The sequence below is a fragment of the Trichosurus vulpecula genome, chromosome 4 (genome assembly GCF_011100635.1).
Source record: "Trichosurus vulpecula isolate mTriVul1 chromosome 4, mTriVul1.pri, whole genome shotgun sequence".
NCBI lineage: Eukaryota > Metazoa > Chordata > Mammalia > Diprotodontia > Phalangeridae > Trichosurus > Trichosurus vulpecula.
Genome location: NC_050576.1, coordinates 424,048,380 through 424,064,168, shown reverse-complemented (window position 1 = coordinate 424,064,168; position 15,789 = coordinate 424,048,380). Strand labels below are relative to the sequence as shown.

The window sequence follows — 15,789 nt, the reverse complement described above, 5'->3', positions numbered from 1 at the left end:
ATGCATACAAGCCTCCAAACTTTCACTTGATCAGAAGCCCGATCTCTGCTAGATCACAGCTCTGATTAGAACCAGTCACCTGACTTACAATCTGCTATCACTATCCTATGGATAAATTCCTCCCACCATTTCTCACAACAAGTGATAACGATTAAATTGCAAAGAAGATGAAGACAATTCTTGAGAAGAGACTTTAATTGGTATCCTGACTGAATTGAAAATTGAGGCTGTTCCAGAAGTGAGGAGGAGTCAATATAGAGAGATGACTCTGGTTGCGATCTTTCTCAAAGCTGAAATAATTATAATTATAGTGTTGTAAACAATTGCTTATGTTTCTGTGTTATTATTTATTACAAGTTTCATAAATTGTGTACATAGTAACCTTTATTTTTATTTAAGCTAAAGAGATTAAAGGTTTTGGTATAGAGAAAGAGATGAGCAGCTTCTTATGGGAAAAGAGGTTTCTATAGTTTATTAAATATTGAATTTTAAAGGAAGTGGGGCAGAAATGAGCTAATTGATTAATTAATGAGAGTGGTTACAATTTTGGTAATTAAGAAATATCCAAACAAACCCTGAGATTACCTTATAAGAAGGATAGTGAGAATCAATATGGTAGTCATGATTTAAGTTACAGTGACCACCCCATGTAGGCTACATGTGAGTGTGACCTAACCACAAAACCCTTGTTAAATAAGAATATACAAAATTCATACAAAATGAATACAGGGGAGCTTGTGAAGGGAGTCAAAAGCAGCTGGGAAGAGTAGGAAAGGCTTCGTGAGGAAGGTCATGGTTGAGCTGAATCTTGAAGGAAGAAATTCTATGAGATAGAGGTGAGGAGGGCATGCATTCCAGAGTACACTGGAAAACAGATTATGCTGACTTAGGCGTATTGAAGACATATAGGCCTCTGAACCAACAATAAGTGGTCCAGCATCATGTTGACACGGTCACATGATCACTTGGTATTTATTTTGTAATATCTTGAATTTGCTTGTCCATGAACATATTACATCCTAGTAGAATGGAATCTTGCTGAGGGCAGAGACCATTTCATTTTTATACTTGTGTTCCTAATGCTTAACACAATAGCTAGTACATAGTAAAGAAAAGGAAAGGAAAGGGAAAAGGAATGAGCATTTATAAAGTACTTCGTGCATTGCCTGGCATATAATAGGTGCTTAATAGGTATTTGCTTATTCCTTTCCTTATGTGCCACATATATACACATCTACGTGTGTGTATAAATGTATATAACATATATGTGTGTGTGTGTGTGTATATATATATATATATATTTGAGGAGAATGGAAGGTTTTGTCTTTCATAGCTATGAATAGAAAAAGAATGTGTAACCACACATGGAACAGGAGAGATTAGAAAACACAAAATTTTTATTGTTCTTCAGTCATGTCTGACCCTTTTTTAATTTAAATTTTTATTTTTAGTTTACAACATTCAGTTCTACATAATTTTGAGTTCCAGATTTTCTTCCCTCCCTCCCCCCCTCCCCAAGAAGGCATGGAGTCCCATATAGCTTCCATGCGTAACTTCGCATTGAATTAATTTACACACTAGTCAAGTTATGGAGAAGAACTGTGATCAATGAAATGAATCATGCGAGAGAAGAAACAGGACCAAAAAAAAAACCAACCCAAAAGAAAAACAAAAGAGAGAAAAGGAAACAAAAAAAAAGGGGGGGGAAGGCTAGCATGAAGTGTGCCTCAATCTGCATTCATACTTCATAGTTCTTTCTCTGGATGTAGATAGCATTCTCCATAGTGAGTCCTTTGGAGTTGTCTTTGTACCTTGTGTTGCTGAGAAGAGTGAAGTCTGTCAGGGTTGGTCCTCACAGAATCCATATATCTGTGGTTGTGTATAATGTTCTTCTGGCTCTGCTCCGCTCACTCAGTATTATGTCGTGTAGGTTTTTCCAGGTTGTTATGAAGTCCGTATCATCCCCATTTCTTTTGGCACAATAGTATTCCATTACCTTCGTATACCACAGCTTGATCAGCCATTCCCCAATTGATGGGCATCCCTTTGATTTCCAATTCTTAGCTACCACAAAAAGAGCCGCTATAAATATTTTGGTACATATGGGTCCTTTTCCCGCTTGTGTGATTTCTTTGGGATACAACCCTAGAAGTGGTATTGCTGGGTCAAAGGGTATGAACATTTTCATAGCCCTTTGGGTGTAGTTCCAAATTGCTCTCCAAAATGGCTGGATCATCTCACAACTCCACCAGCAATGTAACAACGTTCCAATTTTCCCACATCTTCTCCAGCATTTATCATTTTCCTGTTTTGTTATTTTAGCCAATCTGACAGGAGGGATGTGGTATCTAAGAGTTGTTTTAATTTGCATTTCTCTAATCAGTAGTGATTTAGAGCATTTTTTCATATGCCTACAGATATCTTTAATTTCTTCCTCTGAAAACTGCCTGTTCATATCCTTTGACCATTTCTCAATTGGGAAATGGCTTGTATTCCTACATATTTGGCTCAGTTCCCTGTATATTTCAGAAATGAGGCCTTTATCAGAGACACTAGTTGTAAAGATTTTCTCCCAGTTTTCTGCTTCCCTCCTAATTTTTGTTGCATTGGCTTTTTTTGTACAAAAACATTTCAAATTAACATAATCAAAATTATCCATTTTGCATTTTGTAATGTTCTCTATCTCTTGTTGGGTCATGAATTCTTTTCTTTTCCATAAATCTGATAAGTAAACTATTCCTTCCATTCTCCATATATATATACATATATGTATATATGTATATATATGTATATATGTATATATATACATATATATACACACACACATATATGTTATATACATTTATACACACACACACACACACAGATGTGTATATATGTGGCACATAAGGAAAGGAATAAGCAAATACCTATTAAGCACCTATTGTATGCCAGGCAATGTACTAAGTGCTTTATAAATGCTCATTCCCTTTCCCTTTCCCTATTCCTTGCTCTCCCAAATTACTTACAGTATCAGCCTTTACTCCTAAATCATGAACCCATTTTGACTTTATTTTGGTATGTGGTGTAAGATATTGGTCTATGCCCAGTTTCTGCCGTACCATTTTCCAATTTTCCCAACAGTTTTTGTGAAATAGTGAATTATTAGCCCAGAAGCTGGCCTCTTTGGGTTTATCAAAGAGTGGATTGCTATAGTTGTTGACTTCTCCATCTTGTGTTCCTATCTTATTCCACTGATCCACAACTCTGTTTCTTAGCCAGTACCTGGTAGTTTTGATGACTGCTGCTCTATAGTATAGTTTAATATCTGGTATGGCTAGGCCACCTTCTCTAGCATTTCTTTTCATTAATATCCTATATATTCTCTTGTTCTTCCAGATGAATTTTGTTATTATTTTGTCCAACACTGTAAAATAATTTTTGGTAGTTCAATTGGTATGGCACTGAATAGATAGATTAATTTAGGTAAAATTGTCATTTTTATTATATTAGCTTGGCCTAACCATGAGCAACTGATATTTTCCCATTTATTTAGATCTGACTTTATTCGTGTGAAAAGTGCTTCATAATTATGTTCATATAGGCCCTGGGTTTGTCTTGGCAGATAGACTTCCAAATATTTTATAGTGTCTACAGTAACTTTGAATGGAATTTCTCTTTCTACCTCTTGCTGTTGGGCTTTGTTACTAATGTATAAGAATGCTGAGGATTTATGTGGGTTTATTTTATATCCTGCAACTTTGCTAAAGTTGTTTATTATTTCAAGTAGTTTTTTACTTGATTCTCTAGGATTCTCTAAATAAATCATCATACCATCTGCAAAAAGTGATAATTTAGTTTCTTCTTTTCCTATTCTAATTCCTTCAATTTCTTTTTCTTCTCTTATTGCTACAGATAACGTTTCTAGTACCAAATTGAATAGTAAGGGTGATAATGGACATCCTTGTTTCACCCCTGATCTTATTGGGAATGCATCTAGCTTATCCCCATTACAAATAATGCTTGTTGATGGTTTTAGGTAGATGCTATTTATAACTTTAAGGAGGGTTCCATTTATTCCTATGCTTTCTAGTGTTTTGTATTTTGTATTTTGTCAAAGGCTTTTTCTGCATCTATTGAGATGATCATATGGTTTCTGCTAGTTTTGTTGTTGATGTGGTCAATTATGCTAATCGTTTTCCTAATATTGAACCAGCCTTGCATTCCTGGAATAAATCCTACCTGGTCATAGTGTATTATTCTGGTGATAAGTTGCTGCAATCTTTTTGCTAATATTTTATTTAAAATTTTTGCATCAATATTCATTAGGGAAATTGGTCTATAATTTTCTTTCTCTGTTTTGAATCTACCTGGTTTGGGTATAAGTACCATATTTGTGTCATAAAAAGAATTAGGTAGGACTCCTTCTTCACCTATTTTCTCAAACAGTCTACAAAGTATAGGAATTAGTTGTTCTTTAAATGTTTGATAGAATTCACATGTAAAACCATCTGGTCCTGGAGATTTTTTCCTAGGGATTTCATTGATGGCATGCTCAATTTCTTTTTCTGAGATGGGGTTATTAAGAAATTTCACTTCCTTTTCTGTTAGCCTGGGCAGTTTATGTTTTTGTAGATATTCATCCATATCTCTAAGGTTGTCAAATTTATGGGTATACAATTGGGCAAAATAATTCCTAATTATTGTTTTGATTTCCTCTTCATTAGAGGTGAACTCACCCTTTTCATTTTTGATACTGGTAATTTGATTTTCTTCTTTCTTTTTTTAGATCAAATTGACCAAAGGTTTATCAATTTTATTAGTTTTTTCATAAAACCAGCTCTTTGTTTTATTTATTAATTCAATAGTTTTCTTGGTTTCGATTTTATTAATCTCTCCTTTGATTTTGAGTATTTCTAATTTGGTATTTAATTGGGGATTTTCAATTTGCTCTTTTTCTAGCTTTTTCAGTTGTATGCCCAGATCATTGATCTCCTTTTTCCCTATTTTATTCATGTAAGCGTTTAGAGATATAAAACTTCCCCTAAGAACTGCTTTTGCTGCATCCCATAAGTTTTGGTATGTTGTTTCATTATTGTCATTCTCTTGAATGAAGTTATTAATTGTTTCTCTGATTTGTTCTTTGGCCCACTCATTCTTTAGAATTAGATTATTTAGTTTCCAATTAATTTTTAGCTTATTTTTCCATAGTTCTTTGTTACAAATAATTCTTATTGCATCATGATCTGAAAAGTATGCTTTGACTACTTCTGCCCTTCTGCACTGGATTGTGAGGTTTTTATGCCCTAGTACATGGTCAATTTTTGAGTATGTGCCATGTACCAATGTCTGACTCTTTGTAACCACATTTGGGGTTTTCTTACCAGAGTGGTTTGCCATTTCCTTTTCCAGCTCATTTTACAGATGAGGAAACTGAGGCAAACAGAAGTTAAATGACTTGCCCTGGGTCACCCAGGGCAAGTGTCTGGGGTTTGATTTGAACTTAGGTCTTTCTCACTTCAGGCCCAGTGTTCTATCCATTGTGCTACCAGCTATTATCTGTCTATCTATCTGTTTGTCTATCTATCTATCTATCTATCATGTAGAATAGTGCCTGGCACAGAGTAGGTGCTTGTTAAAGCTTGGTGATGGGACTGGTATATATCCCAGATGATTCAGAACAATCCCAATTACAAGAAAAAAGTATGTTTTTAAGAAAGTTTGCAAAAGGATTATCCTTTCTTAGATCATGTGTTCTGATTTGGTGTTTGGAAAATATGGTCACTGTATATATAAGTATTTATATTGTGGTTGAGCAAAGGAGTATGGGTATTTTGTAAACTGCACGTTTGTACAAAGTTGAGTTGTGGTGACAAAGTTGCTGCCTCGGGAAGGCTTCCTGGAGGCAGTGAGATTTTTAAGTACCCTCTTTAGAAGTTTATAAATATTTTTAGGATTAGGTTTCACTTTTCACCAGCCTTTCATTTTCAGAACTTTCTTTTCCTTGGCACTGTTTTGCCTTCTTGATGTGTTCTAGGCATTATGCCTACTTCGATTTATTCTGTCTTTATTTATGCAGTGTCCCAGATGTAGTGGCAATGGGCGGTTTATAAATACTACCTGGAGAAACTCAATTGTTATCCCACCCTGCCAAGATGTCATTTGAAGATGACAAATATATTTCCTAAATTATTTGAAATTCTTGCGTTTCTGGTCTGCCTGTCTATTATAGTCCTCCTCATCTCAGCAGTATACATTTTTTTTCACCGACAAAACCTAGATGTTACTGTTGTCTCCTCTACTCCTCACTGTTCTCACTTCCCATTACACCCCTTTTCCATGATAAAGTCCCAGATAATATGACTGGCAGGTAAAAAATACTGAAGGGAGAATGTGATGATGAAATGAGCATAACAATTTTATGGTGAGTTAGCATTTCTGGAATGCTAAATCTATCCAAACTGTGGGTATCAATTATTCTGCCCAATTAGATAGCACCAGGATCAGAGAAACAGTTATGGTGAACCATCAGAGGTTAGCTTTCTGTGCACAGGAAGTAAAACTTTTTTGATTCAGTTCTGTAGTTTTGTTGACACAGGAAGTAATTGCAGAAATTCTCCTATATGAGAGCTATTTCCATGTTTTCCTTGCTCCAGGGAGTGACACAGGGTCCCAGGCTTCTCTTGGAGAATAGCAATGGCCCCAAGAACCTACTGCTTTACTTTTTTCTTCTCCCTCAGACATGCATTAAAAGAAGTACAGCCAATAGCTATATAAGTTGCTAGAATGGATCCAGGGAATCTTTCCCAAAGTTCAGGCTAGGCTCAGGTCAGCTTCAGGACAAAATATGGAAGACAGGACCCCAAAACTTCTGTCTTTATCCACTGGCACGAAGAGTGAGTTTTTCAAATGCTCTAGAACCCATTAGTAAAGAATGATCATACATTATGTGTAAATCTGCGCAGGAAAGGCAATATGCCTGTCTTGTAGGTGTATTTTTGTGAATACGATGCTATGTATCCCAGTGCCTTTTACAGAGCAGCCACTTAGCAAATGACTGATGAATTAATAAATGAAGGTTATGAAGCATAAACATGGAGGGTATGAGAAAATGTGCATGCTGATTTTTTATTACCAGATTTCTTACTCTCTGGAGGGTTTTATCTCTGTCTTACTCAAAATGGCCACTGGTATGCTGATGCTTTTTCTGATTTGATATTTTAATGTTCAGAAGTCAGGAAACAAAAAGCAACTGTTCCCATAACCCACACCACTAGGAGTTTATTGTACAGATGACACCATAACCTTCCTTCTAGGGAGTCTAAAAAGATAAAAGAAAATGATGTTCGGTTACAGAAATGCATTTTTTTAAACTGACTGTGCAGGTGTTACCTACCAGTTATGAACAGATGACTCAGGGGAGTATTTTTAAATAGGTGTTGTATTCCATTCAAACAACGTAGCCATGAAGGAAAGATCATTCTTATGCTAAGAAAGAGACAAATGTCTGGTTGAAAAATAATGTTTCTGTTATCTGTTCTACAACAGCGGGGATGTGTCTGGATTGGAAAAATCAACTAATTATGACAGCCTCATCCAAAGAAAAGGAACAGTGAGTGTCAGAAAAAAATAGATTTACTAATATAAATCTGGGGGGGGCAGGGTATCAATGATTATATAATTCAATGAACCTGTTTTGATGTCTTAGAAACATTTATGTGTTATCACTGCATTGGTGTTCTCATTAACAGCTTAATTGTAGTGTTCCTTTAAATGACAAAGGGAATGTATTAGCAATGATAGGTTTATAAGAAGATACCTCCAGAGTCTTCTTCCTCCCCATCCACAATTGCTGTAAAGTTTGAGTTATTATTCATACCTCATCATATCATGGATTTAAAGCTAGAAGAGACTCTGCAGGTCACCTGGTCCAACCATTTCATTTTAACACAAGAGGAAACGTAACTATTAATTAATAGCTTAGTCTGTGCAAATGCAAGTTGAATTTTGTCCAAGGTGTCCAAGATAGTACAGTATTTGGATTATGTGTCAGCAATGAATATTCTTGAATACACAAGTGTTTAATGAATAGGTCCTAAACATGGGACTAATACTGCCCTAAGCTCCGTTGGGGATAAAGTTAAAGTAGAAAAAGTGAAAGTCCCTGACCCTATGGCACCTAGGGTCATAGATTTAGAGTTAGAAGGGACCATCTTGTCCAATCTCCTCATTTTACATATGAGAAATCTGGGACCCAGGGAAGTAATTTGTCTTGCCCACAGTCACACAGCTAGCTAGTAGCAGAGTAGGGATTTGAACCCCGGTCCTCAGATTCCAATTCCAACGGTTTGTATTTTTTCTGCAGCACCAAGGTGCCTCTCGGATAAGATATTCATTAAATTCTTAGGAAACAAAATGAGACAATAGAGAAACCATATAATACACATTCTAAGTACAATAAGAACTCTAAAGAAGAAAATATCACAATGATCTGGAATGCTCAGAGAATATTGAATAGAGGAGGAAGACCTCAACCTGGAGGAAGGATGGGTGGGATTTGCATTGGCAGAGAGGAACACAGTCCATATTGAGAAGTGGGGAAAAGGGGCCAAAAGCATGACCATAATTTTGGAGGTAAAAATGAGCTTGTGGGAGCCTGTGAGAACCCTGTGTTAGTGATAGAGAGAAGGCTGGGTAGGTGGAGAGTCCCCAACATGGAGGGACTTAAAATGCTAGCCTGAGAGATTAGGATTTGATTCACTGACAGTGAGAGGGCATTGAAGGATCTGCGGTAGATAAATAATGTGGTGAAATTGATATTTTGAGGAGTGTCATCTGTGGCACTGTGTGGGAGGGATTGGATACAAGAGAAACAGGAGGCAGGAAGATCAAGGAAGAAATTCCTAGAGTAGCTTAAGACAAGGTGCCTAGAATAGAATGGTGGCCCAGGGAATGGAGGAGAAAGGACCAGTCCCCTTAGAAGAATGAACCCTCTAGAAGGCAGAATCAGTAAGATCTGGTGACTGAGGATATAAAGAAAGACCAAAGGAGACAGAGAAAACAGAGATAGTGCCAAAGTTTCCCACCGGGAAAGGCAATAATAACTAATATTTGGGTGGCATTTGAAGGTTGCCATGGTGCTCTATACACATTATTTCATTTGACCTTCAAAGTGCTACAAGTGCCATTTTATAAATGAGGACAGGGAAGCTGATAAAAGTCAAGTGACTTGCCCAGGCTCACTCACACAAGTGGTAAGTTCCTGATTTGGGTAAGACCCAGGTCAGCCACTTTATCCACTCTTTTACCTAGTTGACTAGTACAGTAATTTCAATAGTGTCATTACTATATTGTTCAATTAAAATTCTAGCGTAGAAGCAGCTTGACACCTCAAATATTCAGATCCTAAAATAGGTGAGTAACCTCAGTTCTGAAGTTCCTTCTGATGCTATAGATTGTGCCCTCTTCAAGCTTGCCTATCCTGTGCCACTCTTGTTTGTGTCCTCCTACAAATTCACCTCAGATAGTCTACCCAACATGATGGCAACGTTCCTTGCTTTCTTCTGACGTGGCAAGGATTCCAGAGGAGCACTCTCACTATTTACCCATCAATTCTCATTCGTGTCATGTGACCAATACATGTTCCCTCCCTATCTTCTAATTCCTTAAAAATATCTTTTACTCTTGTTTTTCGGAGTTCTTCATTAATTATATACTTTAGTCTATTCATGCCTACCATATGCCTGTCCTTCCTTTGCTCTCTTTAGGAGACTCATTTTTAATTCTTCAGAGGCTATTGTGTTCCGTATCTCTGTGTCATAGAGCAGTCCTTATAGAATATTAGTTTTGAAAAGATGGGTCTTTGCTTTCCTGGGAAGATCGGAGTCAGCAAAGCTTTTAAATTTCCCAAACACAATCCAGGCTGCTATCTTCCTCCTGGTCAGCTTTTAGCCTGACTCAGTATATACCTGCCCAGATAGACGTACTGATGGGACAAATTTTTAAAATCATCCGTGGCATCCTCATCTTCACCTTGGCCATTTTCCATACTTCAGTTCCTGCTGCTGCTGTTGGAGCATCTTCTTTAAAAAAAAAAAGCTTCTGTTGGAGAAGGAAATGGCGAACCACACCAGCATCTTTGCCAAGAAAATCCCAAATGGGGACATGACTGAAATGACACAACAACAAAATACCCCCTTCTAAAAGCTACTTAAGGCTAGATGATTAAATCAGTGTTAACTTTCACTTTCTAAACTGCCTGCAGTGGCACGAATATATGATGAAGTAATTGATGCAAAAAGACAAAGACATGGAGCGAGGCGAGTCGTATAGTCAAACTATGGACTAATTTTAATAGAGTTCCTAAAAGTATTTTATGCAGGTTAATTGCTGAGTCATCCTGACTTCAAAGAAGAGAACAATAAAGCATTGGTGAAGTTTTTTATCTCCTTGTTCCTGGGAGTGAGACACTATTTTTCCTCAAGGCTAACCAAACTGAAACATTTATGTTCTTTCCTATATAGATAACCAGACTGAAACATTTCTGTCATCTCTCATATAAATAATCAGCTACAAAGGCGGGTTTTCTTTGCCATGTCTTCTTATCCTGAAACTGGGCTTGCCATGCATAGACCCATTCTCAATTGACCTTGCTGTGCAAAGATCTAAGAGACTGCTTCGCAGAGGTCTAATGAGGCCTAAACAGTATATAGCTGGCTCCCCACACTAAACCCTATCGCCAGAGAATGTGCCTTGGAGGAGCTTAGCTACTGGACTCTGCAATCCTTTTACCCCAACCATTTTCCATCCTGTCACTGCTGCTGCTTCCTTCCTTCCTGCCCCACACTTTCTATCTCTTTCACTAAGATCTCTGATCGAAATACCTTTACTATTGCCTCTGGAAAGGATGTTAATGGACTGCCTTATTTTTTCACTTAACCATTCATAACCTCCTTCTTGGGCCCACCATTCTCCTGTGGAGGTTTCCTCCTCCCTTAGAATGTGAGCGTCTGAGGACAGGGACTCTCACTTTTGCATTTGTGTTGCCAGTGCTTAGCACAGTGTTTGAAACATGACTACCTAATACATTTTAAAAAATCCATTCATACGTTCCATACACATGTTGAAATCTGTACAATAAACATTCTCCATCTACTTCATCCACTTAGTCTTTCCTATGTGAAAAGATATGGTCGAATTCCTTTTAACGATTGCTTCCAGAAGGCTCTGTAATATTCTGGAGCTTGATGCAATCAGCATGATGTCATCTACAAACAAGAGCATTGAGAGGACTCTCATCCACAGGGACTCACTCTTTATCCTGAATTCAGCATTGGATCTCCTCTATCATAGGTGTGAACAGCTTTGGCAAGCATTTAACCCTGTTTCATGCTCTACCTGATGTTTATGACTAGAGAGTCACTGAACAGTGGTAGTCCTGTTAGATACAAATCTTTCAAGGACTCTTGACTGAGTTTGATGTTTGGACAGGAGACACCTTCTTGAAAAAGAGCTTGTAAAGAAAAATTTGTTCTATGAAATCAAATACTTATTTATAATCAATAAATAATCATCATAATGGTATTTTGTATTCTCCATACTTTTTTGGCAAATAAGGCAGATATTTTCTGATCAAGATACTTTCTGCCCCCTTGTTGTAGAGGCAATTAATTTACATTGGTTTAATTTCTTGATAAAATTAATATAATCAGTATTGATGTCATTTCTGTTGTCCATTTCCCATTTTTTCATTTTTATTACTTATTTAAATCTTTCAGACTTAATTTGTTTCAATTGTACACTATATTTCCCTCATTCTTATTTTTTAAAAGTAATTTTGATAATTCTGATCTTAGCACTGATGAGTTGATGGTTGGATAGTGTACAAACAGTTGAATCAAGGATAATTTCCACATCAATAATGTCTTCATCAGGCAAAATATATTTTAGTGTTATTTGATGTTCCAAACATCTAGAACCCACCAATTCTTTTTTTTTTCAAAGAAATTGTTCACAATATAGAGGCCTGAGACTCTTATATAATCTCTGAGTCTCAGTCTTTGGTATCTTTCACTTCTTCCTGAACCATGCTTTCCCATACATTTCTCCCTATCTTCATCTTTTGGAATGAAGTCATCATGTATCAGATTTTATGTTAATTTAATTATGAGAATCTTATCAAGTCTTTTATAGAATTTCTTTACCACTTTATCCACAACAGCTGATGTTGGTACACATATTGTAATTATTTTCATGATGGTCTTTCTGCAAATAACTCTTCTATTTTTAGTTTTGTTAAACATGATCCCACGATTGAGTGGGATCTTTTACTTTTGCATGTACAATAAAACCCACTTTTCCCAATTCTGCCTCTCTAATGAATACCCATGAAACCATCCTTTCATTTAACTGCTTTTCATTTAACTTTCTTCTTTTTTTTTAGTTTCATTTAGCAAGAGTGTTATGTTCTGTGTGATTCAGCTCTTCCAGTTTGAAGCCCTTTAGAGAATACCTTAGTTTCACTGAAGAAAAAGATCTAATATCTAAATTACAAAGTAAATTGGAAATATGTGAGCATTATCTCAGAAATTATCATTGCTAGAAAGCTAAAGAGTAGAAAATAAATTTGGGGTTTTTTCTACTCATAGACCCTCACATTGTATGTTTAATTATTATAGGTCATTTAAATTTTCAGGGGTTCCCTCTTTGTAGGAGTAAGTTTTTAAAATGGCCCTTCCAGCCTGGGTTTCCTCTGATTTTTAATCCAGCAAATGAATTTTTGATATACACAATTTATATGGAAATATACTGCCCTTTGAGTTGATTGTACCATGATGCTTCCTCTTAAATATTAAGGAGAGTCAGAGAAACCTCCATAACTTTATTTTGGAGTAATATTTATTTCCCCCTAAAGAATGTGTGCTGCTTGAGGGCAGACACTTTTTTCTGTCTTGTATCCACAGGGCCTAGCCCAGTGCCTAGCACATAATAGACACTTAATAAATGCTTGTTAAACTGAATTGAATTAAGGACATTCTAGTAAATTTCAGTTTAAAAAATTACTATGATGTAATTTAAAATCTTATCAACATTTTAAATATTCCTTTTCTCTTTGACAAATAACATTAGAAAATAATTGCCTTTTGAACTTTTTTCTTTGCTTTTCCGGAAGGATAATTGCTATGGACTGATTAAATTAGAAAACAAATACCATTAATACCAATTAATTAGTTACCTACTTATTCTTTAGAAATTTTACTGCAAGTTTCTGATTAAGAAAAATAGTGTAGGAAAGATAATTCATAAGCTTTCATGCAACTCCTGAGATTACTTCCTTTTACTGTTTATAATGAAAAGATTTTCTTATAAATAGTTTCTGTGGCCTGGCCTCTGTAGGAATTGAATTCAGGAACTTTTGAATCTTTTTCTACACTAGTGGATTTTTCATTCTCTTAGTTATTGGTTTCTCACATTTCCTGATGGTGAATTCCATCAATTGACCTCTTTTGAATATGACTAGTTAGGATGAACTTGATACATTTTTGAGCTTTACAGATTTCTACATAATTATAAGGCAAATGTCCTAGTTAACCACAGAGGTACCAACAGATGATTAATAGACTTAGATGGATGCAATGTTATTGTAGAGAAAATGGATGGATGCATTTGGGGGAGTTAGAGTTTTAGCAACAAAACATCTTACTATAGTCCTTCCACCATTCCCAGTACCTGCCATATCTGTGCTTTCAGAAGTCCTGATGGACAAACCAGTGAAGCAGTCATTCATTTCTCTCAAGCAAGCAATAATGGAGATGACCCCATAACCCTCTTTGGTTTGAGTAGTCAGCATGACATCAAAACACCAACAGGAGAATTTGAAATATTTTACCATCTATGGGGAATCCCTTTTCTTTTTTTTAATCTCTTGACGATATCTCCCCTTTTTAGTGACGAACACCTTTGGTAGACACACATATGAATTAAGAAGCCTTGATTATAATATAATATATAATAATAATAGATATTCTGGTCACTGTACTAGATACAGGGGATACAAAGGCAAAAATGAAATGCCCCTTCTCTCAAAGAGTTTACATTCAGTTTGTGGAAATAATATTTACACGTATAGCTAAATACAAAATATAGACAAGGTGAATGTGGCAGCATTTGAGAGCATCAGGAAAAGCCAAATGTGTGAATTGCTAGCTGAAATGGATTTTGAATTGAAGTAGGCGGCACAGTGGATAAAGCACTAGACCTGGAGTCAGGAAGACCGATGTGCAAATCCAGTCTCAGATACTCACTAGCTGTGTGACCCTGAGCAAGCCACTTAATTTCTGTCTGCCCTGGTGTCCTCATTGTAAAATGCAGATAATAATAGCACCTACCACCCAAGGTTATTGTAAGGATGAGGCGAGATAATATTTGTAAAGTGTTTTATAAACCTTATAATGCTATATAAATGTTAGCTATCATCTCTAGTCATCATTATCCTCATTATTGTTATTATTCTAAAAAGCAGAGGTGTAGAGGGAGTCCATCCCAGACATGGGGAACAGCCAGTGAAAAGGCACAGAGAAATGGTTGGAATGTAGATGTTACTAATCAGATGGTTCTTGAACAGTGTTCCTTGTTATTGTATTTGTTGGGTATTGTGTATGATCTTTACATATGTAAGAGGAACTCCTTGGTAGAGGAGAATCTTTGAGGCTTTTATCACAGTAAGTACCTATTGTGGATAGACCTATAATTGTACTGAATTATTCATATTTGTAAGGTTTTTTAGGAAACCATCAATGAAAGCATTCATATAGTGCATAATCAGCTGAAGCCTGGAAATATTTTCAAGTAATCCTTTTTATGGCATTTGTAATATAAAGCAGTTGGACCTGCAATTATTTATACAAGTGAATTTAAGTTATAGGATTTATAGATGATCAAAAATGCAAAAAGAAAATGTACATAGGATAGAAAAAAATTTGGAAAACTCCGCATATTTATATATCCCCAAATAGTGTGCACGTTCCAACACAGTGTAACTGTTTTCACCTTCAGCATGCTTTCGCTGATTATCTCAAGAGTAGAAATTCTGGCTCCAGATTCACAAATTACTTTCACAGGATATTAAATCTATAACCTTGCACTAATAACTACAGATCACAGCAATATAGAGAAGTTTAGGTTTATTTGAGGTGAGATATGCTGTTGTCCTCCTTGGAACAGTCCTATGTCTTGGCCTTCTGGCAGATGATTAAAGCAATGGAATCTGTTGACAAAATAGTGTTTGTTTACTTTCTATTCATATAGTTTGTTACAGGATAATAAATATTTTTTTATGAAGGAAGTAAGATATTTTCTAAACTTTCTCTAACTTGATGTTAATTCACAGACAAAGACAGACACAGTTGGATCTCCTTTGTGTGAATTCAGGAGATTTCCTTTTTGGGAGCAAGAACTGGCAAAAAAATACTCTTATAAAATGGTAAGTTTGAACTTCTGGAAAGAAATTATATTTTCATTTTGTGTGCTCCTTCAGGCAGTAAAGTTCTGTTGATTATTCCTCAGATGGAGACGAGCAAGATTCACTTTTGCTTTCCTGAATCTTGGGATCCTGGGAAGGTCTCTTCCCAGGGATGAAACCCGTGAGGGTTCAGGTTGAGAAAGGAGGCCCTCTACCCTTCAGAGGGTGTAGTGGTGGCGGGGGGCTTCATCGGCCTCCATCGCTTGCCAAGGGCTGTCCCTAAATTGGGGTGCTTTGGGCAGCTCCCAGTTTGGGGCTGCATCAATGTGAAAGGAAAGTGAATCAGACTG

The 15,789-nt window shown here is 36.3% G+C and overlaps 1 protein-coding gene across 3 annotated transcripts in view; it reads left to right on the top strand.

Moving 5' to 3' along the window:
• Positions 1 to 15,789, top strand: part of RFX8 (regulatory factor X8) — a 118,807-nt gene that overhangs the window by 41,984 nt on the left and 61,034 nt on the right. For 2 of the 3 annotated variants that reach the window (XM_036758204.1, XM_036758203.1), the window contains 2 exons: positions 7,528 to 7,590; positions 15,349 to 15,460. In XM_036758204.1, the coding sequence (XP_036614099.1) occupies positions 7,528 to 7,590; positions 15,349 to 15,460 (175 nt within the window). The remainder of the gene's footprint in view (positions 1 to 7,527; positions 7,591 to 15,348; positions 15,461 to 15,789) is intronic. The other variant, XM_036758202.1, reaches the window with a different exon arrangement.